At 42.8% G+C, this 16,222-nt stretch overlaps 1 protein-coding gene across 1 annotated transcript; it reads right to left on the reverse strand.

The window, feature by feature from the left end:
- Positions 1-2,596: 2,596 nt before the first annotated feature.
- On the reverse strand, positions 2,597-6,517 carry HYAL1 (hyaluronidase 1; the record flags this gene model as incomplete). The annotated part of the gene is made up of 3 exons (XM_081317398.1): positions 2,597-3,160; positions 5,008-5,097; positions 5,603-6,517. The coding sequence occupies 3 exons, from the start codon at positions 6,515-6,517 to the stop codon at positions 2,810-2,812; spliced, it is 1,356 nt and encodes a 451-aa protein (XP_081173524.1). The 3' UTR covers positions 2,597-2,809.
- Between the last annotated feature and the right edge of the window lie 9,705 nt (positions 6,518-16,222).

The raw sequence follows: 16,222 nt of genomic DNA on the forward strand, positions 1-16,222 counted from the left end.
TGAAGTCTGTCAATTTTGAAGTTGCCAAGATTAAGAATTCCCTTAATTCCCTGGGACTGCTTGACATCAAAAACACTCATTTCAAAGCATACACTGCTGGAGCACATCATTTTCTTTCCCAAATTAAGGCATTTCTGTTTTCTTTCCTAGCATAGCATACAAGGTAGCCTAGGAATATGAAACATACATATATATTTTTAAAAAAGTTTGTCAACCTATCAGTATCAGAAAAAGGGAATGGTTGTTGCAGAGCGCAATAGTGTTGTCTGTGGACTTTATGCCCTTCTCCCCAGCTCTCATTTTATCTCTAAAAGCCAGATCATTGAAAACCAAACTGTCAATATCCAATTTGAGAATCCAAATAAAACTCCAGGTTCATTTCTTCTGTGAAATTCTTCAGTTTATTGAATCCACTGAATGGTAATGTCGAAGTAAAACTAACTCTGAGGTTCCAACCCCAATTGATAAACTTAATAATTTCCCCAACCAAACCTTCAAAGTCTTATGTAGTCCATATAAACAAGTTCACTTTGCTATGGGAACCAGCTGCTTCACATCCACACCGGTTCTGGTACCTTGACAAGGTTTCAGGCTCTCACCGTCTGAATTGTAGAAGTTTCATTTCTCCATCTAACCCCCTTGGAAGTATACCTCCCCCCTTTAATCTAAAGGCAAGTTGAAATGCAGAGGCACACAGCTGCCAGTTTCATCCTTTTGGGGGGGCTGAAGCAGCATTTAGAGCAGAAAGCATAATCTTGCATTGTGTCAAAATCAAAAAATGAATCCTATTCATGAATGAAAATTAACAGGGATTCAGTTGGTCACTAGTCTCCTTCCATGGAATTCATGTTTCTTCAGAGCTCAAGAGTGTTTTATATACTTGCCACTTTTGTGTATTTACCCAATGCTTAATACTACCAAGAACTTATAAATCCCAGCATGAGACGACTTCTCAAGGTATGATTTTAAAAAGTCAAAATGGCAACCATGGTGCAATAGCTTTTCCTGTGTGTTTTGTTTTTTGCACATATGTATCATCATGTGTGCACAGTGCAGAGCTTCAAACACAGCTGTGGCCATCTTGACTTTTTTGATCATATCCTGCAGACTCACCTCCCCAAATATCTTATGCCCAGCATTTTCTGTTATATCAAGCCGGCTGCCCTGGTGGCACAGTGGTTAAAATGCAGTACTGCAAGCTAACGCTGCCCACAGCCTGGAGTTCGATCCTGACGGAGCTCAAGTTTGACTCAGCCTTCCATCCTTCTGAGCTTGATAAAATGAGGACCCAGATTGTTGGGGGCCAATTGCTAACACTGTAAATCACTCAGAATGCCATAAAGCACTATGGAGTGGTATATAAATCTAGGTGCTATTGCTATATATCACTCTTTCTGCAACTCTGTCTCAAGGAATCCCATGACAAGAGAACTCCTTCAGTTGTCACATGCGTGCCAAGAAACCCAGCACGCCAAACCAGCTGGGGTTGACCCACGTGTATTCTCTCACTCCAAACAAGGCAGTCGAGATCATCCAGCCCAGGTTCCAGTCTGCTTCTGTGCTGCTCAATTGGCAAACCTCCTGTCTGATTCTTATCCCATTGAGGTGGAAGAAAACGAAGGAATTTCCTAGGGTTAATTTTTCTTGAAAGAATGATTCTTCCTACCCCTCTCCTAAATAAAGAAACCATCTCTTCCTGTTAAGCTGGCATATTTGGCAAGTGTGGATTTATACATTTGGGGATACTGGATATCTTGCAGTTCATTATGTAAAATATGTTAATTAGCTCCTGCTTGGCATAGTGATGTTAGCTTTTGGTTTAGCGCAATGTATGTATAATGCTTCAATAATTTAATTCTCCTTTATTTAATAATTTAGCACAATAGCAATCGTGATTTATTCAATAAATAACTTCCTTTGCTGCATCAGCTCAGTCCCACAATAACATGCCAGATATTGCCCTGGCTCCCTCTTCCCAAAGTCAGTGTCTAAGCTGTAGCAGAACAATGTAATGCATTAAAAAATTGAAATAGGTTATCTACTTTAACTGGAAGTAGTCTCAGTACATATACATGCATGCAGTTCAATTACAGAAATCTGGTAACCCATTAGGCCTTTTCCTTGAATCACAAAGTCTCTGCATATAAGCAGTCATTCAACAACTTAGAAAAGCACCAGCACAACAATAGTATGCAGAAGTATTAGCACTTATTTTAAAGGCAATTGATGGGTGACAGTGCCACCTTCCTTCAAAACGCTCATCACACAACTATAAGAATAAATTATGGGTCTCCCAAAGAAATGAAGTATGTCTTCTCTCCTGAGCATGCATCCCTCTGCGTGCGTCATCACATCATCACAAAGATGTCACTGAACTGATGTTACTTCTTCAGATGGAAATGAAAGCAAATATATTCATAAGAAAAGCATGTTTGTTGTCTGTATTCATACCATGATCAAAAGAAAAAGCATGCCAGCTTTTTTATGCTGCAAGGCAAAACTGTATTAAGTACACAAGCAAAGACACGGCAGGTAACCATTTCTAGAAGGATTTCTGCTTGCACTCGACAGAAGAGGGGGGGAAAAACTGCCTTTGACTATCATTGCAAAAAGGTGAAGCCCAATTTTCAGCCACCTCTGCCCTTCATATGCAATGCGACAGCAGCTACCAGAATTCTGAAACAGCTTGGCTGATGGTAATGTAGCCTATAATCTCTCAGAGCACCAGTTTAATATTAATCAGATATTGATCAGATATTAATTTTATACAGACTAATTCTGCAGGTTGAACTTTTCATGTTGACGCATATTATATATCATAAAACTGAGGACGGAAAACCTCATTGTGGATTGACTTCTTCTCACAATGCAATCCTTTCCAGCCATCGTAGCATTGACATGTGAATTTTTGGGCCATCTTGATTTGATCTTCCATTGACACCTGGCCAATCAGAATAAAGCCTGGGGCAACATTATGCTTCTTAATAGTGAAGCTGGCAGAATTGAGATGCAGGAAGGCTTCTGGGTGATTCTTCTGCCGCACACAGCGGCCATTGTTCGAGCAAAGTATTTCACTACAAAGCCTAGTACTGCTGGTCACATTCATAATGTATGGGCCAAGGAGCTTGTCCACATACTCCTTCACTTCAAGGCAGGCTTCCTGTGAGGTACAAAAAAGCAGGCCCAGAAAAAAAATGAGTTTAAAAGAGTTGTCTGCAATGATCATATTAGTTTAGAACACACTTCTCACAAGAGTTCTAAACATATTTTACCTTAACTTTATGTCATGGTCACCAAGGAAACATATTAACAGAGTGTGTGTGTGTGGGGGGGGGAGAACGGTTAAATGTGTCATTCACTCAGAGTCCTTACATTGCCACAAATGATTTAAGTCCAGCCCCTCTTAAATTCCGTTGACCCTTATCTGGCGCCAATTTAGTATTGAACTTGTTAACTAGATTTTTGCTTGAATAAACCTTCTGTGCTGCAACTTAACGTATAGTCCTGATCCTTTGCATCTTACATTCTAGTCATCATCAGTGTGGTAGACATGATGATATAAAGACAAACATTATGCAGGCTTTGTTTATTTACAGGACTTATATGGCCATTATCACATAGGATAATCCTAGATGCTCACAACAATCCCTTAAATCTAGGCTAAAAATACAAGTAGCCTTCCTCCCAGGCCCCAGACTAAACATAGTCCCAGTTCAATTCCCATTTTAGCTTAATGCTTAAAGAAAGGATCAGGTCTTTACAGCCTCTGAGAGGCTAAAACAACAGGACTCCTTGGATACCAGGTGGGAGACACCTTTGAAGATGGTTTAGAAGAGCAATGGGGCAACTGGACTTTTCTCAAGGAATTTTTTTACTATATAATTATAATGATGTTGAGCCAGTTGTATTAGCTATCAGTAAGGCTCTAGATTCAATTTCAAATGCTATTAGTTCCAAAAACCCAAGAAATACACACTGAGATTCTTCTAAGCAATTTCCTTTGTTGGCCTTCACCTATAGGCAGAAATCTTACCAAACTGAAGAAGACGATTTGCACCATTAAACATATTCTGAGAACTTCTGGGGAGGAGCTGTCTTAACTCTCCTTCTCCACACCAACTACTTCAGCTTTGCTGTCTTTTGCTCCTCCAGAATGCATTCCACCACAAATGCTATTATGCCTTGTCTTAATGTAACTGGTTTACATGAATAGCAAACATGGTTATTATGGAACTAAATTATGCCACTGATTCAGATAGATCTGCAAATGGTGCATCAACTGAAGCCAGTAGATACACTTCCTGGCCACAATTCCACTTGTCACTCAAGTAGAAGCCGTATGGATCCAAATTGTGACCGTTCAGAGACAGGAGGGATAGTATTATCAGACAGCCCTGATGTTTACAGGCATAGAATAACTCCATTTTGCTGGATCTGCCTATCCAGATCCTAACAGCCTGCAGACAGCAGCTCAAATACAATTTATAGCATCTCCAATACAGCCTGACGTGACAATGCACAGCTGGGTGTTATTATAATTTTGATGGCATCTCATCCAAACCAACATATAAATTTTTTCAGTGGTTTCATATATATGTTGAATAATGGGTGTGTGTGGGGGCAGGGGAGTTAGAGAGACTGATCCCAGAAGCATCTCTCCCTGGAGTAGACAAGGGCCCAATCATTCTTTTGTTCCCCCAATTATCCTGCCAAGGTAACCACAATTCATAAGGATACCTTAGCTGATCATATCAAATGCTGCTGTGAAGTCCAGCAGAACTGGAGGTAAATATTTGTACAAAGTCCTGACAAAGATTATCTAGTAGAGCAACCACACTTTTTTATCCCAAAACTGAATATATTATAAGTCCATAATGTGTGGGTTGAAAAAATATTGGAAAGGCCTTCACCCAAATAATATATCTTACTAGAATTCAAACCTTTGAAATTCCCCTATCTAGCCTCACATGGCCCTCTGATCAGTCCTGACTTCTTTGCCACACTCACCCGAGATTTACTGAAATTTGTACTGCCCCACAAGATAACCCCAGCAGCACCTTGAGAAGCACTCTCACCAATGGTGTGGACCAGGTCTTCCTGCAAAACAAAATTAAGGGAGTTTCATGTTTAGGATCTGAACCTAGCACCCTTTCTCTGAACACAATAGACACTTTAAGTCCTACTTCCAAATAGCAGCTGTTTGAGAATTTTGCATAGTAATATGTGTCAGGATTATGTATAAGTAATTGATTAAATAATTTGATTGACATTTTCCCAGATTGCCTTGTTAAACGGGAGTGTCTATTTTCCAATGGACAGACGTGGTAAATAGTGACAAAGATGTTGATTTTTCACATTGATACGTTGGAAGTATTTACCAGGGCAAGTGGGAAGGGAAAAGGCTTGCTGTGTCTAATTTTCAGTAAAAATTACAACAACAGATATTTAATTGTGATGCCATATTGAGTCCAAAAACTTTAAAGATAGTGATAAGGATATTCTATTAAAGTCTACGATTATTTCCATGCCATGTTTTCCAGCTAATTTCTACTGCACAAGGCTTATCAAATTCTGCACTGGGGCAGACACAACAATTGCTTACCTGTGTGATGAAGTTATGAGTAGAGTCATATACAGTGGCAGTATAAGGTAAGACAGGGATGTCATTCTGTGTCAACTTCAAAACCCTGAAGGCCTCCTGGATTCGATGACGAGCAAATTCAAGAGTTTTGTGAGTCAGTCTGAGAATTTCGGGGAGGTAAATGCTGGGATAGAGCGCCCGGCTTTGCTTCCAGAGCCAGTACAATTTGTTGTTCCTCTGTTTCTCAATTTCTGGGCATTCTCCAGTATAATTGACAGATTGGTACTCATTGTTATAGCAATTGGGGAAACCATAAAAGCCCCAGAAGCCTTTTGGTCTCAGGGTTTCACTAAGGGCCAATGTCTGCTCCATGAATGCCTGAGCAGATTGTTGAAATTCTAACTGGGCCGCTTTGATCACTTTGTCAGCAGGCCAATCAGGATGCTGCTCTTTAACTAACTGTATAGATTTATACTGATAGATTTTCATAGAACTCCAGTTCCGAATCCATAAGGGACGCCAGTGTTCCCAGTCCACAACTGCCAGACCTCTGAAGCCGACATCCAAAATGGTATTTTTAATGTCTTGTTCAGTCTTCTGGAGATGAGCTTTTAGACTAGCATTTTGAGGGAGACCGCCATAGATGGCAACTCCATCCTTGGTGTAATATGGATAGTATCCGAATGTATTACTATAAAAGAGAGTAATGTCTTGCCCTATAAATGAGTCATTCGGGTTGACAATTACATCAAAAATTCTCAAGTCAAGGGATATTCCGTATGTTTTTTGGCATATTTGAGTTGGTGCATTCCAGACTGAGATGAATGGATGGCCCAATATTGCTTGGGATCCTTCAGTCACGTTATGGTTCCAGACCATTAGGAAAATATTTAGTAAGCCGAACCACGAATTCAAGTGTTTCATGCGCATCTCCATTTTGCAACCTATTTTCGAGCAAAATGCTCAAGTCTTTTCTGCTTTTCAGTGCTAGAGGCTTCTGGTAGAATTGTGCAAAAGAATGACTGTACTGTAGTTCTTTCTGGTAAACGGAGAAATTAATGTTAGCAACAAGAGGAGTAGGTAGCTCTCAGAGGAAACAATAGTAGAAGAAACCATAAATTCCTACCTGTCCTTTTATTTTCTATCTACCCTTCAAGGTTCGTGCAGAGCAAAATCAAGTGGCAAAGAAAGTAAGTCCTTCTGGGACCTTGAATGTCACTGGGATTCGACGTTACTCTTTAATCTTTGGTTTTCCAGTAACCATGGTTAACAGTTCAGCTACAGGTAGTCCTTGACTTACGACCACAATTTTTCTGTTGTTAAGTGAGACACTTAAGTGAATTTTGCCCCATTTTACAGCCTTTCTTGCCACAGTTGTTAAGTGAATCACTGCTGTTGATAGTAACCCGGTTATTAAGTGAATTTGGTTTCCCCATTGACTTTGCTTCTGAGAAGGTCGTAAAAGGGACTCACATGACCCCGGGAGACAGCAACGGTCATAAATGTGAGTCAGTTGCCAAGCATCTGAATTTTGATCACATGACCATGGGGATGCTGAAAGGTCGTAACTGTGAAAAACGGTCACAAGTTATATTTTTCAGTGCTGTTGTAACTTTGAACCATCACTAAACAAACTGCTGTAAGTCAAAAACTACCTGTACTGCTTACTATTCCTAAAATAATAAATAATATCCCTCTTTGCTTTTATGTTCTCTCCTAAATGAAGCGTCATTAATGACTTTCTGGAGGCAGTCACTTCTTCTCATCTTATGAGAGTTCACCAGTAGGAAGAGGTCATAATAGCAAGGGGTCAGTTCAAAGAAGTGGTTAAAATCAGCTGAATCTCTATCAAAATCTATCTCCTATGGGAAAAATAGGAAAGAGCTAAATTAAAAACATAGAACAGGAGAAGAATTAGATTATTTCAATTACTATTTTGTCACAGCATGCTTTATAACTGGCTAGGAACTATCAGAGTTGTGGTGTAAAATAATTGGACGGCATCAAATTGGAGAAGATGCAGCAAATGTTCCAAGAATGTACCTGGCACACCTTGGCAAATCTTACAATATCTCCTTAAGGATATTTCTATTTTCATGGGGGGAAAGGAGACTTGGTTCAAATTATCTCCCATTTGTGACCTAACTCAAATTTGAATAAATTACACCCTCTTTCCTAATTCAATCTCTTAAAGCCATTTTGCTAAATCAGCAGAACCAATGCCCAAAATATAAGATGGGATGGAATATCTAGCTGAATCCAGTTACAAGAATTGCATAAAATAGATCCCAGCTGCTGATTTTTAATTACCCCAAGTTTCCACATCTCCTTACAAACCTATACCACTAAAGTTTTGCCAAACCAAAATCTTTACATAACCCTTAGCTAACTAAGCCTGATGTTCCTAAGTGATCAATTAATCAGACCTACAATTTCTCAATTTCCTATTGTTCCTTAGGCTTAGTAGTCACAATTTAGTTACAGTAGTTACTTTGAAAGTATTACAAATCTGATTTTGCCAGCATGTGTAAGGTTCAAGAGGGAAGAGATTCGCCCTAAAAATACATATTTACACAAAGATAACACTGCTGTGAATAAACACAAGACACTAAGCAGTGGCTGGCATTAGGAGATATTGTAATTAATTAATACTAGAGAAACATAGGTACTGTAGGCAAATAGTAAAGCTGGCTGGATTTGCAAGTGGCCAGAGGCAACAAACACACCTTGGTTTCAGATATTATCCCTATAACACAACACCACTTCTGTCTGAATTTATTAAGGAGCTATGAAAGACCAGGCATTTCATATTAAGATTCAGGAGAACAAATCAGAGCAAGGCTTTTCTGAAAGACATTTGTTCTATTAAAATAAATGGCTAAGAGATGGAAAGAGTCAAAATTATTCTTGCAGACTAGGCAATTTAAAAAACAACAACCCAATACTATGACTTTTCTTTAAACTTTGGTACAAATATAGAGAACCAGTTTGGTCTAGAGCAGGGGTCAGCAACCTGAAACAGTGAAAGAGCCACTCGGAACCAGTTCCCTCACAAAAGGAAAAACTGGGAGCCGCAAAAAATGTGTGCGCATGTGCGTACATGCGCGCATGCGCAGAACAGGGTTTGACTGAAGAGTGGAGCCAAGGCGAGATATGCACCTACCCTGCATATTTGAATTGATTGGTTGAACTTTTTTAGTCCCACTTTTTTGGGGGGGACTGCACATGGCAGAGGACTGGGAGCCACAGGAGACGGCTGAAAGAGCCGCATGCGGCTCCGGAGCCGCGGGTTGCAGACCTGTGGTCTAGAGGTTAAGTCAACAGGCTAGAAAACAGAAGACTGAGTTCTAGTCCCACCTTAGCCTTGAAAGCCAGCTGGGTGACCTTGGGCCATTTACTCTTTCAGCCCAACTCACCTCTCAGAGTTATTGTTGCACAGAAAATAGGAAGAGGACAGTGTCTTGGATATGTTTGCCATCTTGAGATATTTATAAAAAATAATAAAAGTGGGATATAAATAAATAAGGGATAAATAAATCTATTGTATAACATTTTCCACCAATTGTGGACATTTCCCTCCCCCCACCCCCTATTCGGAAAGTATAGTGCCAAGGGAGAATCTAACACAGGAAAACTAGAGCCACTTGAGAAATAAAATGTCAAAAACAAATCATAGCAAAAATGAGTTGCCTAAGTGTTCTCAGCATCTGATCTTTTAGTACTAAGAGATCCAATCATCCATAAAAAATATGAATTAACTGACCATTTTGTTTTTCATATGTTTAATTTACATTAAAGTCTAACCTATAGCTATTGTAGGACTACAATGTCCATATTTCAAAATGGGCTGATCAGTGTTGGGAGTTCAACAGCTTCTGTGGGCAACAAACTTTCCTCCTAATTTAATCCACTTTTTCTTCCTTGCAAACCGTTCACATATTTACCGTAAATAATATTTAAACTCATTTGCCCATATTAACAATCTTGCAGGATTTCCCAATTTACAGGAAACCATTGGATTATTTTCCTGAGAGTCACATAATGAGTCACTTGCATCTTATTAGAATGGAAGGAAATGCTCATCAGGATAACCCTGAAAGCATGAGCCTTCAAGGAGGTTTAGGTTGGTTTTAATTTTCAGTCTTGCTAAACCTTAAATATTTTGGAGCACAGTAGCAAAATCAACTAGAACCTCATGCACCTTTAATCAGAGCCCTTTTCATAAAGACACCTATGGAAACATTTTGACCTGGATCTCCACAGACTGATGTAACCATCATTGCTGTGGCCATGGTTATCAGGTATATTAACACCCACATTCTGAAAGACCCTAAATTATATGCCAAGTCTCGTTTTTATATAGTGTATCATATATATACATATACATATACACACACACACACACATTGTGTGTGTGTGTGTGTATGTTTTCGTAGATTTTCATGGGTACAGGTATGTAGGTCTTGGCGTATTCGGGTCTTTTCCCGTGTAAGATTGAGAGTGTCTTGGTGACATTTCGATGAGGTCCCACTTGTCATCTTCAGGCTGGTGTCTTCGGCTTTGTGCTTTGCTCGAATACGCCAAGACCTACATACATACATACATATATATATACACACACATATACATATGTGTGTGTGTGTGTGTATATATATATATATATATATATATATATATATATATATATATATATATATATATATATATATATATATATATATATCATACATACATACATATACATATATACGTATACATATACACACACACATATACCTATACATTATACACACACACACACACACATCTAAACCTCTAGTAAGTTAGTAACAGACAAGCGGTAATTACTTCCTAAGGTTCTCAGGTTCGGCTCCTGCAGCCGTGGTTTGGGAACCCAAACATTTATACAACAGTTTAAAAGTGGAATAGGGTGTGGGTACGCGCAATAAACCACCCCCCTCTCGAACTGCCTCGTAGAGTTTCGAAATTCTTAGTAATCGCTCGGCCCCATCCAGAATAACCTGGTCTTGGTTTTCTCAGCCGTCGGGGGGGGCAGGAAGGGGGGGCTCCCGGGCGGGGGAAGGAGGGAAGCAAAGCTCACCTCCAGCTAGCAAATGCCTCGAGTGCACGCGAGCCGCTCGCGCGCCGTGCAGCCGAGGAATAACTCGCAACCCTCCTAGCTTGCCAAATTTATAAGGGCTAAGAGGGGACGTCACTTCCAACGCGAGTTGGACGAGGCACGTGAACGCAGGTCGTCTGGCGTCTCAAAGAAAAGGGGTGTGCGTAAAAAGGCGCCCCTTTTTTTTGGAGGCTCCTGAAAAAGGTTCCAGGTTACTCCAATCGGCTCTATCGTGGTTCGTCGGAGAGCAGGCCCGCGAGGTCGTTCGAGGCGCTTCAAATCCCATGCCGGCTTAGGGCAGGGCAGGGCAGGGCGCGAGAGCGAGGACGCGGGTCCGCAGTCCCTGCTGCTGGCGGTCAGCCTTCGGTTCGCTTTCCCCCAGGGCGGAATCGAGATCTCGACCCCCCAACGGGAAGGATCCGCATTCTGCATCAAGGAAACTTTTCAGAAAGTTACGGCAGGGAAAAGCCGGCAGCGAGGAGTGTGTGTGTGGGGGGGGGGGGGAGAGAGGAGGGACCGGTTTCACTTACGGGGAAATTTGCCCCGCCCGCTTCTTCGGGCTGGGCAAGGGAAAACGAGCTCGCCTTTCCAGGGCGTTGATCGGTAGAGGGCAGCACAAAGCTCTCCGCTCCCCGCAGGCTGAGGAAAAACAGCTGGCCAAGCACTTCGAGGGGGAGGGGGAAAGTTGGGCGCTGGCGGGGAAGAAATCTCGCTCTCCTTAGGAGTCTGGTTTCTATTAGGCACCGACAATCCCCCCGCCCGCTTTGGCGGAGAGGAGGGGGCAGGAGAGATTCTGCGCAAGGAAACAATTACGTTCCCCCGGCTTCTGGAGACAGACGGGGGTGGGGGGTCAACTACAGATGGGGAGGCTGAGTTTAACCCTTCCCTGGAACGGAGGCAGCCTTGGGGGGACCTCGGATCCCGCGGACTGGGGGGGGGGATGTTCCCCATTCTCCCGCCCCCGGGTCTAATGGGCCTGTTCCTTTTTAAACTTGGATCATAATTTATGAACAGGTTTTTCAGAAAGAAATAGGAATAGATAGATAGATAGATAGATGATAGATAGATAGATAGATAGATAGATAGATAGATAGATAGATAGATAGATAGATAGATAGATAGATAGATAGATAGAGATAGATATAGATAGATAGATAGATAGATAGATGATAGATAGATAGATAGATAGATAGATAGATATAGATATAGATATATGTAAATTACTAACGAATTAAGGGAGACTGAAATGCATTTCAAACTTATTAGTTTTCATCAGTCATTAGTTTTCATCAGTTTTCATCATATATATATAAAAAGCGGAAACCCATCATTAAATGTCCCTTTTAAACAAATGTCAGATGCCTACACCTATTTGAGGGTATAATAATGCCTAGCTTTACAAAATAGCATAAAATCTATATCACAAATATGTGGATCATTTTTGAATAATAGATAAAATTGCCTTGCTGAAAGGGATGCAGATCTCTCGAATCCAGTCCTTATTAAAAGATTATTCTAACTTGTGCAATTTGTCAAAATAATAAAAGATTCCAGTGGTCTTCTGGAGAAACTATCCTTGGTGGTTGGATTTTGTAGCACCGAAAGAAGATTTGGTGAACATTCAGAGGCATAAACATTTCAATATTTTACTTCTTCGAAAACATAGCAATGGACAGAATTCCTGTGATAGTGATTATGCTGCACTTGAAATTACAAGTTGATACATGCTAACCCCTATAAAGTGCTTTATTTGGGTTTAACTTAGCATCAAATACTAAACGTGGTTGGCCTCATTGATTGAGGGTTACAACAGTTTAAAAATAATTTTGCAGAATATAAGTTCCACTTATATTTGGCTTCATGGTTTGTTTGTGGGAAGGGTTCCTGTGTTGCTTTTAAGAACACACATTACAGCCATAGTTCAAGAGAAACAACAACTTGCGTACCACTTTGTGAATCTGCATTGAAAAAGAAATCCATTAGCTCTTCCATTTCTTGTGCAAATAGCTGAAGTGACATGAGTCCAAGATTCAGGATATGGTTTTTGTCGGCCATATTTTCAGCAACAGTTAAATTTCAATAACACAGAGGAAATTCAGGACCTGAATCTCCATTCTAAAGATGGACTTTTCAGGAGAGATGATTTAAGCACAGTCCCATCAACTTCTTTTAGAAAAAGAAACTGGTTGCCTTCAGAGTAAAATCAACTCTACTCCTGCAGGGATACTTCTCGGGCCTTCCAAAGGAAAAACACTCTGCCGAGCAGGTTAGATCTCCATAACAATCATCATCTATGAGTTACAAAAGTCATCCAGGCTAGGAATGTGGAGGTTGTAATCCAACACATCTAGAGGGCACCAGGTTGGGGAAGGCTCTTAAGTCTTGCTAATGAGAAACAAGCTGAGAAGCAGGCAAAGGGGAATAGCTGATTCAAGCCAGCTAGCTAGCATTCAATTGGATCAACTATACTGTGCACAGCTGCCCTCAATTACCACAATTACTGCTGTTACAAATGGGATTCTTTTCTGTCCAGCTCTCCAAAAGCACACCAGATTAAATTTAGAATATGCCACCCTAGCTGGATGGCTGTTAGGTAGTCAAGTACAAGCTGCCCATTTTGGTATTCTAGTTCTAAAGATTCCAGTTTTAAAGATTCTAGCACCATGGTGGAGAACCTATGGCACGTGTGCCAGAGGCGGCACGCAGAGCCGTCCCTGTGGGCATGCGTGCCATTGCCACAGACGGAGGGACGCAGGGCTGGGCTCCTCCCCTCCCCCTCTCCACACATGCGGAGTCTGGGAACAGCTACGAGAGCTGGGTGGGGTGAGGGAACCTATAAAAGGAGCAGTTTTGGCGGAGAGTGAGTGAGCGACCTTTGGAAGCGACCAGTGGCGGGTTTCAAATCATTTAACAACCGGTTCTCTGCCTCGCCTTCCCTCCGTCTTGGTCCGGCTGGGCTGCTCAGGGGGTCGGAAGAAAGGCCTTGCCCGACCTGGGCCCATCCACTCAACAGCTCTGGCGGGGTGGCTTTGCTGCTGCTTCGACCGGTGAACCATGCTGTCTCTGCCCGCGCCAATGGGTCTCTGGCCAGTTTGCCATTATGCAGGACAACCAGCATGCTGTGGCTGCTGACGGACACCGTCGGCCCCCATATCGCTTGCTGGCCTTAGTGCAGGGGCCAATGGTGTCAGGCAGCAGATCCAGAACCGAAGCTGTGCCACCCATCCTCGCGCTGGTGGGGGCGGCGGGGGAAGGTGGGATCTGGCATGTGCCCACCCTTTGCCGCTGCTGCCCCACATTGTCTCGCATGCGCCTCCGGGACATGCGTGCGGGACAATGTGAGGTGGCAGCAGGGAGGGGTGAGCGTGCACCACAGCCTCCACCAGTGCGAGGATGGGTGGCACAGCTTTGCTTCCAGATTGCTGCCAGCCAGGCTCAGCGATGCAGGGATCACTGCCGCCAACCTACTGCTTCCCTGTGTGGTTGGCTGGTCAAGGGGCGAGGAGCAGCAGGAGGAGCAGCAGCCGCCGCCCCCATCAGAGCCACCGTGTAGACAAGGCTCGTGAGAGCTTCTTTCCAGCCATCCCGGGGCCGTCTCTGCCCAGGCCGATGGGACTGCCATGATTCGGGACAGCCAGCAGGCTGTGACTGCTGATAGAGACTGTCAGCCCCTATGCACTTGCTGGCCTCTGTGTGTGTGTGTGTGGGGGGGGCAATGGTGTCAGGCAGCAGCTGGTCCAGCCCCTGCCTCGACTTGTCTTGTTCTGTGGCAATTGGCACACCCACCCTGCCTCGCCTCACCCCGCAGGACGAGCCTCCGGCCCACCACCCCACCCGCCAGAGACCCCCTGGTTCTCCCCCAACCCTGCCCAGCCCCCACAGGCGTCCCTTCCCACGAGCATCATCGAGGTGACCACACCCACCATAGCCACACCCACCCAATCTGCCTTGACCAGTGCGGCCACGCCCACCCGGCACCCGGCGATAAATAAATGGATTTTGGGTTGCAGTTTGGGCACTCAGTCTCTAAAAGTTTCGCATCACTGTTCTAGCATCTCCCCCCCCCCCAAAGAGATGCCTGTGAATCTTGTCCCTTAATTCTCCTGAATGGCTTCTTCTCTGCCTCTGTGAGCTGCCAAATAAGAAGAAATCAGTTGATGAAGTGTTTCCCAGCTGGTATTTGCCTGCAGAAAAAAAATCCTACCATCTCTAAATCCAACTGCCCTATCATTCTTTTTAAACACCCAGGAATAATATTTTGATCTATATTCTACACCAGGGGTAGGCAACCTTGGCTCTTTTATGACTCGTGGACTTCAAGTCCCAGAATTCCTGAGCCAGCCATTCTGGCTTAGGAATTCTGGGAGTTGAAGTCCACGAGTCATAAAAGAACCAAGGTTGCCTACCCCTGTTCTACACTTTAATGAGAGACAAGAGAATTTACAAACCCATTATTAGATTATTTTCCTTGGGAAGAAATATGACTGAAAATTAGATAAAAACTGTTTGTAGTAGAATGCCTGAGACTATATGTGTTTTTTCAGAAATGGCAATGTTAAGATTTCAATTCCCAGAATTCTCCAACGAGCATGCTGCCTGCACAACGTAAAGCTGCCAAGTTTGGAAAACACTGCTACTCTGGTGGTGGCACAGTGATTAGAATGCAGTACTGCAGGCTAACTCTGCCCACAGCCAGGAGTTCAATCCTCACTGGTTCAAGGTTGACTCAGCCTTCCATCATTCCAAAATGAAGACCCAGATTGTTGTAACTGCTCAGAGAGTGCTGTAAAGCTCTATGGAACCGTATATAGGCCTAAGTCCTATACTGCTATTGCTATTCTAAGACTGAAGGTCTCAATTTCCAGGAGCCTTTGGTCTTCATACCCTGCCCCCCTGGCTTCTGTGTGGGTTCTCTCCCAGCGTTGCCTTTTCTGAAGATTAAAGGGTAAAAATACAAAAAGAAAAATATTCTCAATCGCATATTGAGAATAGGAGAGACATGAGAGCAGTAGGGGAGAGATGATAGCAGTATTCCAGTATTTGAGGGGCTGCCACAAAGAAGAGGGGGTCACGTTATTCAAAGCACCAGAGGGCAGGACAAGAAACAATGGTTGGAAACTCATCAAAGAGAGAAGCAACCTGGAATTAAGGAGAAACTGCCTGACAGTGAGGACAATTAACCACTGGAGCAGCTTGCTTCCAGAAATTGTGGGCGCTCCATCACTGGAGATTTTTAAAAAGAGACTAGACAGTCACTTGTCTGAGATGGTATAGGTTCTCCTGCTTGAGCAGGGGGCTGGACTAGAACAGGGCTTTTCAACCTTTTCACCCATTGTACCACTTTTAGAATATGGCAACATCCGAGTACCACCAATCGCCTAGCAAGGTGTCAAAAACTTGATGGTACAGGTAGTCCTTGACTTACAACAGTTCGCTTAGTGACTATTTAAAGTTACAATGGCACTGAAAAAAGTGTCCCCCCAAGTCACAGCTGAGCAAGACACCTGCCTGCCTGCCTGCCC

Source organism: Vipera berus, assembly GCF_964194415.1.
Source record: "Vipera berus genome assembly, chromosome: 2".
In the NCBI taxonomy this organism is placed as follows: Eukaryota; Metazoa; Chordata; class Lepidosauria; order Squamata; family Viperidae; genus Vipera; species Vipera berus.